Source organism: Augochlora pura, chromosome 10 (genome assembly GCF_028453695.1).
Source record: "Augochlora pura isolate Apur16 chromosome 10, APUR_v2.2.1, whole genome shotgun sequence".
NCBI lineage: Eukaryota > Metazoa > Arthropoda > Insecta > Hymenoptera > Halictidae > Augochlora > Augochlora pura.
The window spans coordinates 20,854,846-20,874,539 of NC_135781.1; the positions used below are offsets into that span (position 1 = coordinate 20,854,846).

The 19,694-nt window shown below is 41.7% G+C and overlaps 1 protein-coding gene across 1 annotated transcript in view; it reads left to right on the forward strand.

Annotated features, from left to right (window-relative positions):
• LOC144475941 (latrophilin Cirl) overlaps positions 1 to 19,694 on the forward strand; it is a 579,657-nt gene that overhangs the window by 530,668 nt on the left and 29,295 nt on the right. The window contains exon 5 of the mRNA XM_078192398.1: positions 17,111 to 17,217. Within this exon, the coding sequence (XP_078048524.1) occupies positions 17,111 to 17,217 (107 nt within the window). The remainder of the gene's footprint in view (positions 1 to 17,110; positions 17,218 to 19,694) is intronic.

The window sequence follows — 19,694 nt, forward strand, 5'->3', positions numbered from 1 at the left end:
GAAATAGAGTTAATTGTTTGACGGAATTATTTCACGTTTTTTCGCGTCGAAGACTCCACCACGAAGGTTGTTGCCATCCCGAGTACTTTCCTCGACGTTGCGCAATCGCGGTGTAATTACATTGCGCTAATAGCCACTCGATGATTCGACTCTCGTCGTTCACTCCGGCCGACCAGGAACCAGTTCGAAACTTCAAGATCTCCTGGAGCGGTCTTCTCTATTGACTTTTTTCGCTTCGCCGTGGAATACCGCGGTGCCGAAAATCATTGGCGAAGAGACGTGCCTTCCTGGATACTTCCTCCGTCGGAATACTAATTAAGAGCGGTATCGAACGTAAAGATTATTTTATATCGACTGCCGGATATCGAAGTACAAACTTTTTGCTCGATTAACTCTGTTCTTGTTCGACCAACAACATAAACGAATAATAAAACGAATCCGTAAAAATAACAGCATCCATGATGAGTCGCGTACAACAATCGTAACACTTCGCAGAAATACGTCCAAAATCATCAGAAAAAAGGCAGCGTATTGTTTCGATACCGCGCAAAATGACGGCGAACCTGTTGAACCACCGATCCATAAAACGTTCTGTAAACGATCGCGACCGCGGTCTGTTACTTCCATTAATGTTTCGAAAGCCGCGCCTGGATCCGCAATAATGGAGAAAAAAATATACAGAGTTTTTGACTCGCGCTCTAGGCATTGATATTTCCCGGCTGTTTCCGTCCAGGTTTACGGATAATAATCGATCGGCGCGACCGGAAGCGCGTAACACTGCTCGTTACTTTCGGAAGTGAAATTCAACGTTTCGCCGGCGCTTGTTTGTTCGCCAATTAATAACGATCGATCGGCGAGGGGTAACAAAATTAAACGGGGAAAAAAAGGAACAATAGGGGCGGCTCGGACGCGGGGATACTTTCACGGTGCGCGAGGCTGCGACGCGACGTAATCGATCCGTTGTAGATGTATTAAACAATTTCACGATTCGTCATCGTGGCCGTCGCGGATAATTAACCGTGGCGTGGAAACGCGAGAAGAAGGTAATTTCGCGGCGCAATCGAGCAACCTCGAGGCAGAGTCTACGACCCGATGGCAAACAAGTGAAGGAACGTCTCCTTCGAAATACTATCCTGTCTCGGCGGATATTTATCAAAACACACCCACTCTCTTCGCTGTGGTGATCGAGAAGGGCTGGAGAGAAGGGGTGGCGGTCTCCCCGGGCACCACCACCTGCGTCTCGCGTCGATAAACAACTCCCCGCAATTCGAACCCGACCGGTCAGCTACTAATGAAATGATCACGGGTCGCTTTCGTCGTTCTCGCGCCGGGAAACTTGCCCGGTTCGTGTTTATCCTCCATTTCCGCCGCGACAGTTTCTTTTCGTAACGGGTGGCTCGCGTGATTTCAGTCGTGCGAGGATAACGGAGAATGTGGAGAATCAACGTAATTTTCTGTGTCCCTAGTTCCGCGACGGAATCCCGGTCGCCCTTGGTTGCCCGGATTAATCCGATACGCTCGCCGATCGACGTTTATGGTTTCCGGCGGAAAGACGCGCAGCGTTACCTTTCCGGAAAAAGTTGATCAATATGCAATTTTCGAAGTAAATAGCAGCAAAACGCTGCTACAGTGCATACACCGGCTCACGAGTACACTGCGGATCTGTATGCGAAGTAAAATGAATCGGACGATGATCTCCATCTATTGCAACAAACGCGAGTAAAATAGAAATTTCTTTCTTGTTTTAATAATTGTTTAATAATTCTTTTTTAATAAAATTTTCCGAGATTTCACCTACTTAGTTTTCTTATGAACACATAACATCCGCAGTTTACTTGAAAATATGTTCGAAAACCTTTTATACCGAGTTGCTTTTTCTAGATTAGAGCACATGGCTTGAATTTTTTTCATGTTAAACGGATTAATATACTAGGCTAAAATAACTTTTCCAAAAATTGCAATAAGTTAAATATTTTTTTTATTTGAGTCTAGAAGAACAATTTAAAACACTGCGGTTTCGTTAATAACTGATTACCGCATAGTTGAAATCAGCAGATTTTTTATCGTTTGAAAGTTTCCGATACAATAATAAATAAATTTCGATCTTCGCAATCTTTAACCTTTGTAGGCTTTAAAAGGTGTTCGAACACTTTCGTAAGTCACTCTAAATTGTACATGTTTCGGAGCGTCAAATGCTGTTGGTAATTTTTAAATAACGACCATGATCATCATTGTTTTGTGATAAATTAAGTAAAAAGTTCATTCTTAAAGAAACGATTCGTAATTAAGATCACTATATATTGCAATTAAGTTCTTCATTGCAAAGTATTAATATTCACAAAGAATAAGTGAAAAACAATGCTCTTCGTCAGTAATGCTGAGTTTCCATTTTAAAGCTTGCACATTTGCTGACATATTCAACCTCGAGTGTCGATGTTCAAAGAAATCGTACGATGTTACGAATTATGGTCAACTTTTTAGGGAATGATACCGCCAAGCGGCGTCCCGTAGCCGTTGGAATTTTTTAATTCCGGACAACTGCAGAATAATGAGATCGCGAACGGTAATTTTCGATATTACACGTTTGGAGCTTGACGAGGAAGGCGCATAAGCGCGTGAACGTTCGTCAGGGACTTATAATCTCCATTTGCAGCGTCCGATTCCCCTTTAATTCGATCGCCTCCTATTTTTCCTCTGATTTCTGTTCGGTTTCCGGCGTTTAACCGAGGCTAATTGAGGCCGCGCAAATTGCCGGCAATCTCGTTAGGCGAAATTAACTGTTTCGTTCGATCGAAAGACGCTGACGCGATCGGAGAAGCTGTCGCGGTTGCCCTTTGCCCCTCTACTTCGCCCCGCTCGTTGTTTCCCCTTCTAACGGCCCGATTTTCACACTCGGCTCTCTCGGGTTTCTATTCTTCGATTGGCTCCGATCGAGAGTTGATCGAGACGCGATCGAGCCCGCGCTTCTCCCGCGGTCGATCGCGGCCGGCTCTTCCAGGATTCTCATTAGTCCCGCAAATTGATGGTTAAAACGCTAATCGACGCCGACTGTAATTGGCGATTAAGCGCTTAAAGCGATGATAAACTATTAACACATTGCGGGTCCGGCATCGAAACCCCGCTTAAGCTGCTTAGTTAATCCAGGCCGATAATGGTCCGCTACATCTTCCACGGTGCTATTTAAAAGAACCAAAGAACTAGCATCCTATTACCTTTAACAACCGATTATTTCCTCGATATAAACGAATCCGTAACCGTTCGAACAACAACAATACGTTGACTGTCACATTGCGATTAAATTCGTTATCCGGGATCCGGAATAAACGCGCCTACAGTTTTCTCCGATGTTAGGTTAAAAGTTAGCAACATTGCAAATAAATTTAATCGAAAGAACTTGTTGAGACGAATAAAATGGTATTGAATGGTTGGCATAATACCAGCGAGATATCTTGAGTGACATAAACTAATGAGTTTAACGTTTAACCCGTTAACCAGGAAATTAACTTGTGTTCAACTCGTTTCGCAGCGAAGTTTTTCTCTTTGCAGTGAGAAGTTGTATTGTCATATTTGAAACAATACAAAAATCGTTTTCCGCTTGTTGATTATTTATTTTGTCAAAATATCTTGTGACATATTCAGGGAATATATAAATCAAATATTTCCAATTTATATGCAAATAATTAAAAAAATTGAAATAATTTTTTGAAGCAATGAGGCATACGCAGAAAAGAAACCTTAGATGCTATATAGTCCACAAAATGTCTTTCATCTATCCGTTATGGTTTTGACATCCGAAGGATAACATTATTTATCTACTACATATAAAAAACATCGCGGCGAATCGAAATATTTCATTATATGCGATTCACAGGTTGAAATTGAACCAAATGACTTTAAATTGATAGAGAAAGCAGCGTGCTAGAAATTGTCTAAATAAGTTTTCTTAGAACAAAACAAACAACGGCAGACAAAAGTTTTTGTCTGCCTAGGATGAAAATATAAACGATTATCAATTACAGCTGAGTCAATAAAAGAGCTATCAAAGTGCTGCGAGGAACTTCATATTTTCGCTCTTAAAATAGCAATTCTAGAAGAGCGGTAAGATTGATTCGAAAATAGGAAAAACCGATTGTGGAGCCGTTTTTAATATTTTCACGCGGATTCGTTGAAGACCGAAAATTAAATCGCAAAATCTTGGTGGCCGTCACATTGTCGAGCGAGTGGCGCTCCCGCGGAATGCAAACGTGCGAGGCAACTATTTCACATTTGCCATATCTCGTCCGACGAATAAATTCCTAGGAAGTAACCGCGTAATATCCGGTTGTATTCGGGTCGCGAGATTGTACCGGCGCGTGCGTGTACGTACCTTCAAGTTCCGTCGACGAAACTCGTTTAATCCTCCGGCAGATTAAGAGGAAGAGACTCTTCGCGGAGAAGGAGAGACAGAGAGCCGCTCCCAGTTAGGTACTTAAAAGTATTCCAATCACGGGAACGTGGGGAAAGTCCGACGAATATTTCTAGTTACCCCTGGTGGAACCGGCTGTCCGGGTGTCTGGGGGTCGAACGGCGGAGTCTACGGGGCGGTGGGATGTTCGGGGGGAGGGGGAGAGGGGGAGTGCGGGAGCGTAGCACGGATACAGGTGAGGATGAAAAGGGGGTGAGAATCGGCGAGAAGTTCCGAGGGAACCCCCCTACACGAACTCTGGCACGCCGGAGAGTCTCACTGTATATATACGAAGCACAAATATCGCACTCTCCGTGATATCCTTGCTCCATCTTGACACACAAGCGACCAACTGCATGCCTCGGTTATTGTCTAATGTACACGCAGTGAGAATTGCTAGATACATGTGCGCTCGCTGCAGCCGCGATCGTGTTCTGCTTCTACCCACGATCATTGCAACGTTTCGCGCTGGCCAGTTGGCGCATCCGGTGCAATGATCCCACGAAATTTTTCTTCCATACTTTCTGAACACGAGCATTTTGTATAGAGTCTCACGATCGCGGTGGTAAGCCGAGCATTCGCAGAGGGAGATCTTGAACCGCGACGACAGGCATTATCCACGGGAACGATACTCGCAGGAATAAGAGAGCGATGAACCTACGAACGATTTTAAAATCTCCCTCTGCGAAAATATCATTCCAGGTGTAATTATTAATCTATATATATATATACATATATACATATATACATAAATGAACGCCACGTGTGCTGCCATGGATCTTTCCCTTTTCTCTTGTCACCGTCCGCAATGCCACGAGGAGATGCTCCTGCGCTGTGTTCTCTCGTTTTACCACTTTGTCATGTGTCGGCGAGGGAAATTACATATCCTGGGGGAAATTCTTGGTGGAAAAGAGGCTTTTTCGTCGGCGTTCGTCACGCTCGCTCGTCTCACCAGTATATATACACTTTGTAACCATCGAACGCATCGGTTCACACATGGAATTCTGCACGAATCATTTCCTATTGATTCTATGCTTGATTAAACGCGTTTCTACCAGCTGCAGGCACAAAGAACATTAACCGGAGAGTACGCGCGTCCGGATATTATTTACGGCGACGAGTTGATCCGTCCCTTTTTACGGCCGCCGAGAAAATGTGGAGGCATTCCAAGCGTGGAGCGTTTTACGCGGTCCGGAGTGCGTAACGCGACCGCTTAAGAACCTCGATTAATCTCTCGGATTCTAAACAAGTCCTATCTCCATAGTTATAATAATCTTACCGAGGTGCAACATCACGCGAGGGACTCGTCGAACCGTGAATGAGCGAATCCACGCTTGCTCGCGATGTTCCGGTTGCTGAACGCGCGGACCAAGCGACTTTTTCCGCGGCTTGGAACCCTAGGTAACGAGATGTCAACTAATTTTTCCATCGCAATTTCGTCACGCTTTTCGATTCTCTAGAGGGCCGGAGTTAGGCGAATTAATCAGCTGCGAAGTAACACCGCGACATTTCATCTCGCTCGAAAGTCAATCACTCCGGGACAGTTAACGAAATTCAATTTTGCATTCTCCCTGTGACCAACGTGCACCGGCGTGTTCGTTGCTCCCGTATTTTCGCGCACAATCTCCGATCGAATCTCTTTGAATTCGTTGCCCGGAAACTTTCTATCGATTCGGTTCAGCTCGGGAAAAATCTTTGGTGAAGTCTGATTAAAAACTACCAAATTTAAAGTTTTACTAGATTGTTACATATCGAACGGCCGACTTTGTGTTACCAACTTTATCGAGTGTTCAGGTTTAGATGCGGTAGTCCACAGGTTTACTGTATGCCGTTTTAAAGCACGGAACTTTGAAACAGAACTTATTTGATCTACTTTTCGGTGGAATTTATTTCGGTCATCGTTTTATTCGTGCACTATTCTCGCGCGACTATGAAATGAACGTAAAGATAGATTTAGACATACATGTTACATACATCATACGTTCGTCAACGGAAATATTCTACGAACGATGAATGATTTAATTTCTAACCTTTACAGAATCGAGAAAATTGTTATTTGTTGACTGAAAGTATTGACTAGAATGATAATTATTTTGAATAAACTTCGTTCTGAGGAAAAACGACTTGATTATTAATAAGTGGATAAATATAGCAGCATTTCTTGAATTGTTTGAATTGTTCTAGAGCATTTTCCTTGATTCCGAGCCTCTTCCTTTACGCTTCAAAATACGATTAAACAAGGTACTCGACTTTTCTAATCGGTGTGTCATATATATTTCTTAATGCGTTAAAATCATCCCCATTATGTGAAGTAAGATTCAGAAATTGTAGAATGAGTAAATTTGAAGTTTTTATGAATTAACATCTGGCTTCTTCTGTCGTACCTTGCCACCTATAAGTTTTATATTAAGAACATTTTTTACTGCTTCACGTTCTACTATGAATTCATATAAAAATGTTACGATTTTGCTTTACACATAACCTCAGTTTCTTTCGTTATTTCATTGCCAAGAAAAGTACAGCTGAAGTCATTGTTCGTGCTGACAATGATTAGACTAGATTCAACGATTTCGAAATGATGATTCCGATATGTCAGGAACGATGACTAGCAGCGTTCTCCTTTAAAATGCAACAATACAGAAACGCCTCGCGCAGATGTTGTTCTGTCGATACGAAATTCGACATTTTCAGTGTTACGATAACAATTGCTTTTTATCGTAGATTCTATCAGATACATACTACACCGTCTCAAATTACCCACATGCACCGCCAGTGCCGACATCTATCAGAGAACCGTAGGAACTTACCGAATTAGTTAACATTTCTCTGAATGAAAATTCAGATAAAATTTAGTGTGAAAAATCGGCCCGCGATCCAAGAATTAGTAAAGAGTACCTGTAGCGCAGCAGACACGTGACGTTGCTCTATAGGGAATATTAGCGCAGCTTATGTGCGGACGACGACGCGACGCGTTGAAAGCTCGGCGCGTCGCTCGAAGGATTCGTCTCGATCGATTCGCGGGGCCTCGTAACGCAGTAATCCTATTTCATGAACACGGGACGGCGAATTGAATGAACGACCGTTCGAGTTTCTCAAAGCGACCGATTTTCAATTTCCCCGCGGCCGCCTCGCCGCGCGTTTCTTCCCCCGGTTTTATTCGCTCCGGCCGACGCGACGCGGTCGTCGAAACGCGAAGCGTGCAGCGAGCGGGGATCGGCGCCGTGTGTGTCAAAGGGAAAAGCGGGGTTTTCCGGCGATTTTCGGCGGTCCGCCTGTGCGTCGTCGCGTCGCGAGTCCTCGCGAACAATCCGGCGGGTTCGCTTGCACAAAGAAATTCCGATTAAAAAGTCACGGGAGTCTCGACACGGTGAAACGGGAAACGCCTCGGATTCTCTCGGCTCTCGACCACTCTTCCTCTCGATTCCTCGTTCAATGGAACCCCTCCCCCGCAGCAGCGCGCACACAGGTTCCGTTTCCTTGTCGGAACCGTAGGCGTGACTCGACTCGCGTTACAGCCTCGCGATTCCAGATACGAGAACCAGCCGAATGATTTTTCATAATCTACCGGGAGGATGAGAGGGCGAGGTGGAAGAGGGAGAGAGAGAGAGAGAGAGAGAGAGAGAGAGAGAAAGGGTGAGGGAGGGAGAGGGAGAGGGCCGGTTAATTGATTTTTCGTCGATACACCGACTCGCAGGGTGCCTCCTCGACGCTCGATTAATTTCGCGCCGGCCCAGCACGCTCGATATCCGCGTATGCTGTTATGGTTTCGTCGCGATCTCCCGTCGCTCCCGATGGCCGACGTGTTTTCGACTAAAACTGAATCCGTGTACCCGCGCGGACCTCATTTCGCGCCCCAATTTCCAGCCACGAATGGCGGTTCCGTGTCGCCCGGCGCGCCCCGAATGATCGACTCGTCCGTCGACCCGTGATGCGCATATACCCGGTGTCCGCAAAGAAAACAACATCGGCGCGATTCAAATATTATTCCGAATGGGAAATCTCCGTGAACGCCGAGACGCCGCGTCGCTCGCACGAATAATAACTAGAAATAACGAATTATTCCTGCTGCTTTATTATTTTTCATTTAACGGTAATAAAGCAACTGCTTTAAGTCCCCGGCAATGAAAGAACTGCCGCTAGGTCCTCCACTTCCTAAGGATAATAACTACAATATTGAAATAACGCCAGGGCGAAATGAATTGATTAAAATAACTATTTCGAGGGAGAGAGGGAATTGCACGCGGCCAATCTAAAGGCTAAAGGAATGTCTGCTTTATTGTTCATGCGGGACCGAAAGAACAAAGACGCGCGGGTATGAAAACATCATATTTATTTCTCGTGAAAATTCATTTTCCCTCGGAGGAAAGGAGGATTAAAAGGCGGTATTCGTTCTGCGAGCAGAAAGTTACAGACGCGCGGGGCCGCGACCGTATAAAAGAAATAAAATGTAGGAAATGTAAAGCATAAAATTCAACAATTAAGAGCGGCTATAAATAGTAAAACAGTCCTGACGGTTCGTGCAAAAGCCTTTTTACACGAAAGATGTACTTTGCAGCCCTTAGGTGTCGCGTGACACGGAGGCGTCGCGGTCGGTTCCCTTTTGCGTTATTAAACGCTAGGCGCATAAATAAGGATATCGTAAATCATCGGGCGGAGCTTTAGATAGAAGAAAAACGCCGGCTTTCGGGCTATCATTTGAATAAACTTTTACGAAGAACTTTAGCTCTGAACTTTATTTAAAAAGCATATCGGCGATAACAGTATACGACGATTGAAATATTCTCAACATATCTTGTTAACACTTTGACTGCCAGGACAGTATTCTCTACCAATAGTTTGCATCTGAATGCGATTGAATTCCCTAGTCTAATTGGAAACAGTTACCGTGTGCTGACCAATTAATGTGCCTTTTGTTTGTTTTTCGGCATAATTAACCCTTAACTCCACTACTGGGGAATAGCACTTATGTCATGGAAAAGAAAATACCCCGATACAGATATATAAAAAAATATTTCATTTTATTTTTTATCATATTCAAACTTATTCGTCTGTAACTAGTCGTCTTACGACTAGTAAGACGAAAAGTAGATTTTTCTGACATGAATTGCTCAATTACATTAATTTCCAACGTTCTTATCTCTTGCGGATTCTATTAAACTTACGAACATATCGATCAACCTAAAAATGAGTTGACAAACCTGAGTAAATAATTCCATTACCCGGGGATATGGACGACGCGACAATGTTGCAGTGTTTAAAAATAAAATTCCCGAGTTCAATGTACATCCGAGTTTATGAAATGTTAGTATTTTATCCGCGATTGCTCGAACGAGATATTTCGTCGATCGGTCGGTATCTCTGTGAAATATTAAAGTCAACTTGAAATAGTCCGGATATCTGAGACGATAACAATAAATTCAGCGTAGCCTAGAATGTATTTAACGCGTTTGACAATGTTGAATCGTCAAGATGGACGACGGTCCGCGGGAATCGTGCCTAAGCATAGTCGGGAACAGCTCCGTGTAAACTCGTCGATACACTCTTTCTCCCGATCGCCGATTATACACCCTAAACATCCTCGCGTGCGCAAACTACCGTAAATTCGCCGAACAATTTCTCGAATCGCCTGATTCCCTTTCATTTCCACCGCAACGCCGTTGTTCGCCGTAATCGAATCACCGATGCATCGATCACTCACTTTCCTGTTGGGCTGAAATTCTCCAGTAAATACCGCTCGAGCGATCCGCGTTTTAAAGTAACGGATTTTCTCCCTTTTCTTTTTCATCGCGCAGAAATATTTATAATCGATAGATCGCGCCGCTTACTCCAATTGAAATATTAATCCGGCGCCGGGTTCCGAATGAAGAGCCCTTTGTGCCGCGAAAGTCAACGCGATCGATGCGCGATCGCTATCGAAGCTTCCGTGTGAAAAAAAAAATTGGAGCACTAATAAAACAGACGGCTGTTCGCTTTGTTATCGTCAGTGGTTATTTACCGATCTCCGATTTTCAGTGAACCGGTCTATTCGAATTTTTATTTACGTGGAAGATGAAAAGGTATTCACCGGCCGCGAGCGAAGCTTTCTTCTGGATCGGCGGCGAAATAACAGGGGTTTACGCGAGTAAATGTCGGGGCTAGCCGTGAACCGGTCGAAACATATTAAATCCGAGGTAACCCACGCAAGGCGGAAGGCTTCTGAATCATCGTGAAATCGATGATTAAAGCTGGCAACGAACGACTCCTTGATACGTGAACGCGCAAACGCGGCAGGGTCAGAACACGAACGGGTTGGTCGAAGGGGGAGGCCGAAGGAAACCGAAGCCCTTAATAACGAGTGGCCCAACATCCGCGAAATGGCGATTTTTCGTGTTCGCTCATAATTTATCCGACTGAAATTACGTTTACCCTTGGCTCTGTCCGACAGGGGCGGGTGACGAGTGTGCGGGTGGGAGGACCCGACCGAAGGGGGCGACGTTGTGTTGGAAAAAGCATGATCACGGGGAGTATTAATATTAAATGAAACTGCAGTATTATTCGATGAGTCTGAAATGATCGATTGGCTGCTCCGGATAAATTTGAATAATTATAGTCGCCATTGGTTTTAATCTCGTTCCGTATCGATGGACCAGCTGAATTTTTTTGCAGGTATATTATTTCTTACTGTTTGTTTAAAAAGGACTGGAAATTCTGTATAAGGATATCATTATTAGTCTTTCAGTCCGTTTCAATATCTTGTACTATTATCCAGAAATGTGACATGCACAGTCAAGAATTGCAAACCACATCTCCTTTAAGAATATAGATATAAAAGTGTTATAAAAGATGCAGTAGTTATTAACATTGCATTTGCTTGTTAAAATAACAATTATATCCGATATCTATCTTTGTAAGAAACTGTCGGAACAAAGACTTGTTATTTTGCAATCAGAAATAAATGTATCGTAATCGCACAAGAATGTTAATACTGCTTATCAATACTTTTTCAAACAAAAGATAGAGACAACAAGTTACTACGTTATTAACCAATTAGTTGTTGCAATTACTTTGAAAAGTGGACGAGTTACTGTAATAATAACGTATATGTTTGATTTTTTTAATATTTTCTTTCAATACAAGACTTACATAATAAATAATGTAATAAAGAATATGAAAGGGTTGCTTAACCGACTGATTAATGAAAATGTGACTGCAATTTGTGTTATGACCAGTATACTCGTTAAAAACAGCTGACTGATTAAGGGCGAATAATACTTTAACAGATTATCTATTATCTCTGTGAAACAATGGCGACTAATAATTCTTCGAGTCGATAAAAAATATTTATTCCGCCTCGGTGTTTTAAGAATACGATTTAATCGGACAACAAGATTGTTCGACAGAAAACGGATCGGCAGGGTCTCGGAATTGAGATTGACTCCCCATGAAATTTGGAATCACGCCGGAAGATCGCGGCCTAAAATAGCTGATTATATTTCCTACTGTCTATCGAAATCGACCGTTCTGTCTCGGCTAGTCATAAATCGAGAACGATCGCCGATAACGGAGGAGAGTACCGTACGTCGCGTTTCTTCCCCCGTAACATAGTAATCTACGAGCCGGGGCCAATTACGCGGAGTAACCGGAACTTCCCGTGGGCTGTCGATACACGCCACTCGAATCACGACGAACCGACGACCCCCGCAAAGTCAACGAGAATTCCGCCCTTTCGTTCGATTGTTCGCCCTCGCCCTGGATCGATTCGCAGCGTCCTCGCGCGTGAATTAATCCTCCCCCCGCTCTCGAAGGAACAATTTCCTCTCGGTTCTCTTTTACTCTCGTTCGTTTCGCCCCCGTTTCTTTCTTCTCTCGTTCGAGTTGTATCTCCAACGGACACGCGTTCGCGAGAAAGCTCGTGCGTACCGAACGGGTGAACCGACGGGAAACAAAAAAAAAAAGGGAAAAAAATGTTTCCCGAAATCGGAGAACGCAAGCCAGACCGAGATCTGGCCCGCAAAATTTCCACGTGCAAAACCGACGACCGACGAGGCCGCTTAATCCTCCGAAATAGTGGCTGCCACGCGGTCCGATAACAGGCCGTGTGTGGGCTTTGCACCTGCACTTCGCTCGGCACTGGCCAACAATGGGCCGTGTACCCGCTTTAATAGCTCCCCCCACCCTGATCGAGATTAAGCCCTGCACACCTTGCCGATTCTAAGGTCGCCGCCGTGTATATTATTCACGCCAGAGGAAGCACGGGTGTACTGCAACCTACTCCGTTGTTAAATCGACCGAAAAGTACGTGACTATCGCGATTTTTTTTGGAAAAACTCGTAGCAGAGGAGCACTTTCATGAATGGGACACTTTTATTTAGGGCGAGATGATAAAAAAAGTTATACGATCTATTTGATTCTTATATGAAACATTTGGAAGATCGATTTTTTACTAGCAGAATACACAGTCTCAATGAGCTTTTACGTTTACCTGTTTCCTTCTTGATGCTTTTAGAAACTGCATTTTGTGCTATTCGTCGATTTGTTCCATAGAACAGGACCGTGTAAAAATATAGAGTAATCTTAGTATTAGTCTTATAAGTACTGTTCTTTTATTCTTTATCAGCATATATAATATTATGTATTAATTTTAAATTCGTGCAAAATTTATGACAAAAAATGGTCCTTTCATTAAAAAGTAACTGGAAAAGATTAATAAAAATTTTTAAATGAAATGATCTTAATAAGCAAAAAATTTATAGCGCATCTCCATTCTGTGTGTCTCATTTATGAATGTGGTAAAAATATAAAAATTTAAAAATATTTTGTACAATCAGTATCATGTATTTCAAAGAACTGTTGCAGTATGTGCAGCTGATGAAATTTATTGAGACGTGAAATAAATATCTACATAGCTCCTTTGTCGTACTACTCATACATATAATTATTATTTTGCATAAAAGTCCGCAGTCTGGTCCTAAGTATTGTCAATTCTTGTAAAAATAGCCCGTAACTCAATTTTCTCTTTTGCAGTTCCCTTCGCAAAAGATTCGCACTTTGAAGATATATTTTCCATGAGACTAAATAAACTTTGAGAATGGAGTTACAGAATAGGGAAAATATATTAATAAATTAGTATTTGTTGTTACTGAATGAAAATCAGCCTTGCTTTACAGCACCTTAAATTAATATCAGTAGAAATCCAAACAATGTTACTTTCGGTTGAGACGTAAAAATAAGTACGCGCCAGAACGAGTCGAAACAACATTAAATTCCGAGTTGGTCACATAGTCGAAGACACGTTTGTGATTGAAAGTTATTCAATACGCAGAAAGACGACGAAATCTCATTTTTGCTCAAGTACTCGAAAATACACTTTGATCACGGCTGCAGAGACTGCAATCGAGGACCGTCGTCACACATTCGAATTGTATTTCTTCATTAAGCCACGCGCGGGTCGGCATCGATCGGTTCGTTACCGGCGACTCCTCCGTTTCCGGTGTGACCGCGTCGACGATATTTTCGTAATAGCATTAAAGCAACGTAGCAGCTTCCTTTGTGCGTCCTGTCGCGCGTCGTCGCCCGGGATTTCATTCAATTTATCGATTTACTTTTCGCGGGACGATTTCGTTCCGCGAGGAACGAGGTTGGGGCTGCCTCCGGCGATAAGACGATTAGAGTACGTTTTAAATCGAACAATCGGCGAGAACGACGCGAACGACGAGCTACGTCGTCGTCCGATTACCGGAGAAAAGGAAAACGTGTCGCTGGTAACCGGAGATCGGTACGTTGCTCGAACAGAAAGGAGAAACGTTGACTTCTCGTTCCATTGTACTTCGCGAGAGACTAAGCTTTAAGAGTTAAGAGTTCTCTTCTTCGCGAATCCAAGAACGAGATGCCTTTTAACGAACAAGGGTCCCGTAAAGTACCGGCGAAGAGGTGGAGGAGGGTAGGACCGTGACGCAGAATTCCTCTCGAAAGTTTACCATTTCGTGCCACCGATACTTTCGCATTCGACCATTAAGCACTCTCGAGAGAAATCGCGACGCCCGCGCCCGTAAGAACGCCAAAGACTTCTCCCGCAACTTCGATGATTGTCACAACTCGGCCACAGACCGTTCAAAGAATTTACGAAGTCGACGATCCCCGTTTTGCATGATTTTTTCTGTACATAGCCGTGGAAACATTAACACCGGACGAAATTCGGCACACGACACACGTACGGGCTCGTCCGGCCAGCCTTCGACCGCCTATTGTTGCTTTTCAAACTCTTGCAAACCCTTGTCTCTACTAACCCATTGTCCTGGAAACGACATCAGACGTCTATTGTCACTAACACTTTTGCTGAAGCTATCGCGACTCATTCTCGCTTTTCCGGTACGATCACGTACGTCCGGCAGGCCTGGGCATTCTTCGATGAAAATGATCAAGAAATGTTCATTCGAAATTCATGTTGAATCTTCTGCCCATGTCATCGCATTACTTTAATTTATTTTAAAGAGTTCACGGATAGGTGAAGCAAAATTAACTAAAATAAAAATGCATTCTTACTTTCATACATGTTCTATATTCTTATTATCGTAACGAATACATACATTGGATTTGAATTACAGATTTTTCAAGTACCTTTTTATTGCCCTTCAAAGCAGAATTGGGCAAAATTTTATTTGGACGACGGCTGAGAGACAAAGACCTAATGAATAAAATTTTATTTTATTATTTTTATATACAACAGCTAGCCCAATTTATTCGAATAAGTATTTATTCGTACAGGAATTCGTTCAGAAAATAATTGATTTCAATGAAACTGATAGGATATAAAGTAGATTTTTAGCATAATTTATTAATTAACATCTTCCGTGTCTATCGATTATGAATATATGCGCATAAAAGAATGCATTCGTATGAATATATTCTTACAAAGTCACGTAAAGTCATAAACAATTAATAATTCCTCCCACTATTATTCGAATGATTTTACAATCTCTATTCGTATGATTTATTCGAATGAAGAATAAAGAATTATTCAGATAAATAGTCAGATATTTCGTTAAGAATAATGAATAATTATTACTCAAATAAAATATCCCATTAAAAAGAATTCAGTCGAATTTATAGCATATTTTAGACGTATATAGTAGGAAGCAACATTGAGTCAATACTTTTAATATAGTATAATTTTTTTTAAACTGGTCTAAACGACTTGAATTTTCCTATAAATGTTACAGGGTCTAGTTCACTACACAATTATTGAAATGTTTTATTTTAAACTTTGCTATTATTTGAAATCTAAAAAATATTTAAAAACTATCGTTTCTTACTTATCTATATGAGTTTATGAAACTTTAGAGAATGCTTCTAGTAGTTCTAGCTGATTTATACGCATGCTGAAAATTTTCATCGAAAGCGATTAATCTTCACATCAACTGTAAACAATTAAAGATCGCGAAATTCACAATTTTTCACAAATTTCAATCGAAAACATTTGTTTTTAAAATTTTTACACATTTCAGTGGTCGTAGCTTGACTATTTGCCAATCAATTTCAATTAAATTTTTAACGTGCTCCTAAGTTACCTCGAAGTAGCAAATGCATTTTTTAAATTTTCATTACAAGTTCAAATAAAAAATTGAGAAAACGGCAGTTCTTTCATTTTTTTTTAATTCCAAGTAACAGTAGAATTTAAAAAAATCTATTTCAGTCATTGTACAGTAAACTAGTCTCTCTAACGTTTACAAAAAATTGATTTAGGCCAGCTTTAAAAAAATTATTATTTTGGAAATGTTCTCCTAATCTTGCTCCCCGCTGTATATCTATTCGAAACGATTCGAATAATAATGCCCAACTCTGCTTTAAAAGAGCGATCATCTGAGAAACAAAATGAAAGGTTTAAGAACCTGAATTTTTCTCCCAGTTTCGAGTAAAACATGCCCAGGCCTGATTCACGCAACAACTATCAACAATAGAAATCCATTTCGTCCACGAATCTCGTGATTTATCAATTCCAAGTGCTCGTTCCCCGAACGAGTTTCCGAGGGAGCTTCCGGATCGGAGGGAAGGTTTCAAGGTCGATTTTGATCCCCCTCAGGCGCCATTGCCTTTGATTCTCGGTTCGTGATTCCGTCCAAGGACGCTGAATCTCCCGCAATCATTGTCCTCTGGGGTAACGTTCTCTTGCTCACGTGACGATTGCAGGTGTAATAATCGTAATTCCTGCATGGTGGACGTGCGCAGCGACATTTTCAAGGAGGACCCGTGTCCCGGAACCGGGAAGTACATCGAGGCGCAGTACTATTGTTTAGGTTGGTGCACAATTTTTCATTTTCGCTTGTCCAAGCATTTGCCGCAATTCCGTGATGGAAACGGTGGGAAATCGGTAACAACTGTTTCGCGCGTCGATGCTAAACACAGAGAGGTACGAAAGGATCGTCGAAGGTCGGAATAATCGCGAGAATAACGTTTCCGATCTTCGTTGTCGCTTTCCTCTTTGCAAAGTCGATCGATCGGTCGGCTGAAGAAAGCGTGGATCTCCGAGCGAATACGACTAACCAGTCGCGAAACGCGATCGGCGTCGAAAAAGTCTCTCGATCCAACCCCCAATGTCGGTACAAGAAAAGGGACAGGGTATCCATGGTAGAGTGCACTTGGTAAGGGTGCGCTTTCAATTAACCGCGACTCGAAACCCTCGATATCCAGGTGCAACAACCAGCAGAACTGCAGCATCGTTGCGTCCACTTTGCAATTCGGCGATCCTTGTCCCAACACGCACAAGTACCTCGAGGCGCATTATCGATGCGTGTCTGGTAAGTACAATATTACTTTTATAACCATCTTTTATTTTCAGCATCCTCTCTCTCTCTCTCTCTCTCTCTCTCTCTCTCTCTCTCTCTCTCTTTTTCTCCAGTGTTGACGTAGGAACGGTTATTTACTTCCCATGAATTTCGTGCTCTCCCAAGTTTAGGAAGAATATGATGGTTTAGGAGACATTTGAAATCTCAATTTTAGTTTTTATATAACTTATCTCGAATAATCTAGTTGTCTAATAGTGTCATTGTCATTTTAGTAAAGCATAATAGAGTTAATAGAAAGAAACGGGATTTACTTGTACGTCTGATAATTTTTCGTTATAATCTTTTTGTACTATAATAATATTTCTTATTTTTTTCATTTTACTTTTTGTATTTTTATTGTGCTCGGCTATGCAAAATCTCTTTTCCGTTAGTTCTTTTTTTGTAACAAAGGAATTTTTAAAATGAATGAAATTATTATAATCATAGTAATAATAATTATTATTGTTATTATCATTATTGTTATTATCATTATTATTATCATTTTCAAGCAAGGAGTTGATAAAAAGACAGTAAGATTAATTGTAGGAATAAAAAAATAAGGATAATGTAATGATCTACATTATAATGTCTATAAAGTCTGATGAGGTATGTGTCTTCTATTGAATCTCACACTAAATGTCGAATAATTAGCGTTTCATTTTAAACCAAACATGACATTAACGTTGGTTTTCGTACTTAAAACTTGCGTGATTTTTGAAATAAAGCGTCTTTTCGCTGAAAGATATAAAATAGTTATATCCATTTTTGCATAGCATAGTCGTTTCAGGCCGACTCGCGGCACAAGTTAAAAGCACGATCAGAATTTCCGTTTTTACGGGCGCATTCCGTCAAAGTTATGCACGGTCCCTGTAGCTTCCGAATTTTTCTCAGGAAAGACGTTGGAAATTGGTTAGTTTTTTGCCGACGCGAAGGTAAAGGGGCAAAAAGCTCGACACAGACCGCGAGAATCGATTAGAGTTTCCCGAAGTCGCTTATGATTCACGTTGCCTACGTAACTGCAAGCCCGTGTGCCCCGATAAAGATCTCCCCGGCAGCTTGCATCGGCTATGAGCTCTCGAGACAGACGAAGTATAAAGGGAAAAAACATCCAAGAGAAAGGAGATAGAGGAAAAGAGAAGGATAGGGGGAGAGAGAGGTGGAAGAGTTCGCGAGAGACGTGATCTTTGCAATCGAGAAATCGATCGTAGAGGATCGGTAACGCGAGATACACGCGTCGAATGTTTCTGACGTGTTTCGTACCGTAATGAAACTCTTCCGCGAGCCAATAAGAGCAGAGAGTCCCAGGAGGTTGCTGTAAGCATCGTTACCTTCGATGATACTGCGATTCGACTGTGGCGAAACGACGCATCGGCACGTTATTGTGAATTTGCATCGAGTCGCTCGCCTCCATAAACAGCTCCCCGATTAATTCTCCGCCGATCGATGCATCCAGTTTTATTGTTGTCGTTGTTAATCCTTTATTTATCGGGTTGTTAAGTGTTCCTGAAAAAGTGATAGCCAATCTTGATCCGATCGTCATTCTTCGTTCAGATACATCTTTACTTTTGCAATAGAAATCCCGGAAATTAAGTCGATTTATGAATCATCGATGCATATCCATTACCCCTGGCAAAAAATATTCGAACGCTTTCCTAAACGCAAACCTTTTTTTAAAACAGGAATTCTTTTCTAAGCGCTGATTTTTAAATTTTACCATTACTTGAGATAATAACATCAATTGATTTCCATGAAATTTTCAATATGCATATAACATACTATGGTCTATAAAACGTGGAAAGTTAAAAGATGAGTGTTTTTTTTATCTTTTTTTTTGTCATTCCAAGTAATAACAGAAGTAAAGGGAAATACTTTACAGTCATTTCGTTGATATTCAAAATGGTTGTGTTTTTAAAGGTGTTTCAATATGTTTTGTCAGGTATTGCATTTTCGAAATATTCGAACGCTAAATCAATCTGATTACTTTATAACGTATCTTTGTTAATTACGAAAGAATTGGATCAGTACTTCCCTCCTATACTTACTATCGGTTATAATAAGATTTTAGAATCCATAGATTTAACCGTGAGACGAACTTGATATCAAGAATCGCGAAACTGCAATTTGCTTTAACTAGGACCTGGTAAAAAGATCAGGACATGCAATTTATGTCAGTATGTAATATTTCCAAGAAGTAGAACAGGTACCTTAAAAAAATTGATATTGCATCTACTTCGAAAGACTTGCGTATACTTGAGCGCGGATTTCATGGCAGAAAAAGATCTTCGGAAAAGTTTAAGTTTAATGAGATTTTCATCTCCTTGGAAACATAATCTAACTCTCCTGATAGGGTAAAGGAATCTTTCCTCGCGGTCTAGTAACGGAAGATAATTTCTGTTAAACTGTACTACATTAAGAACATGCAACATTGGGTAACCTTAAAGCACAGTAGA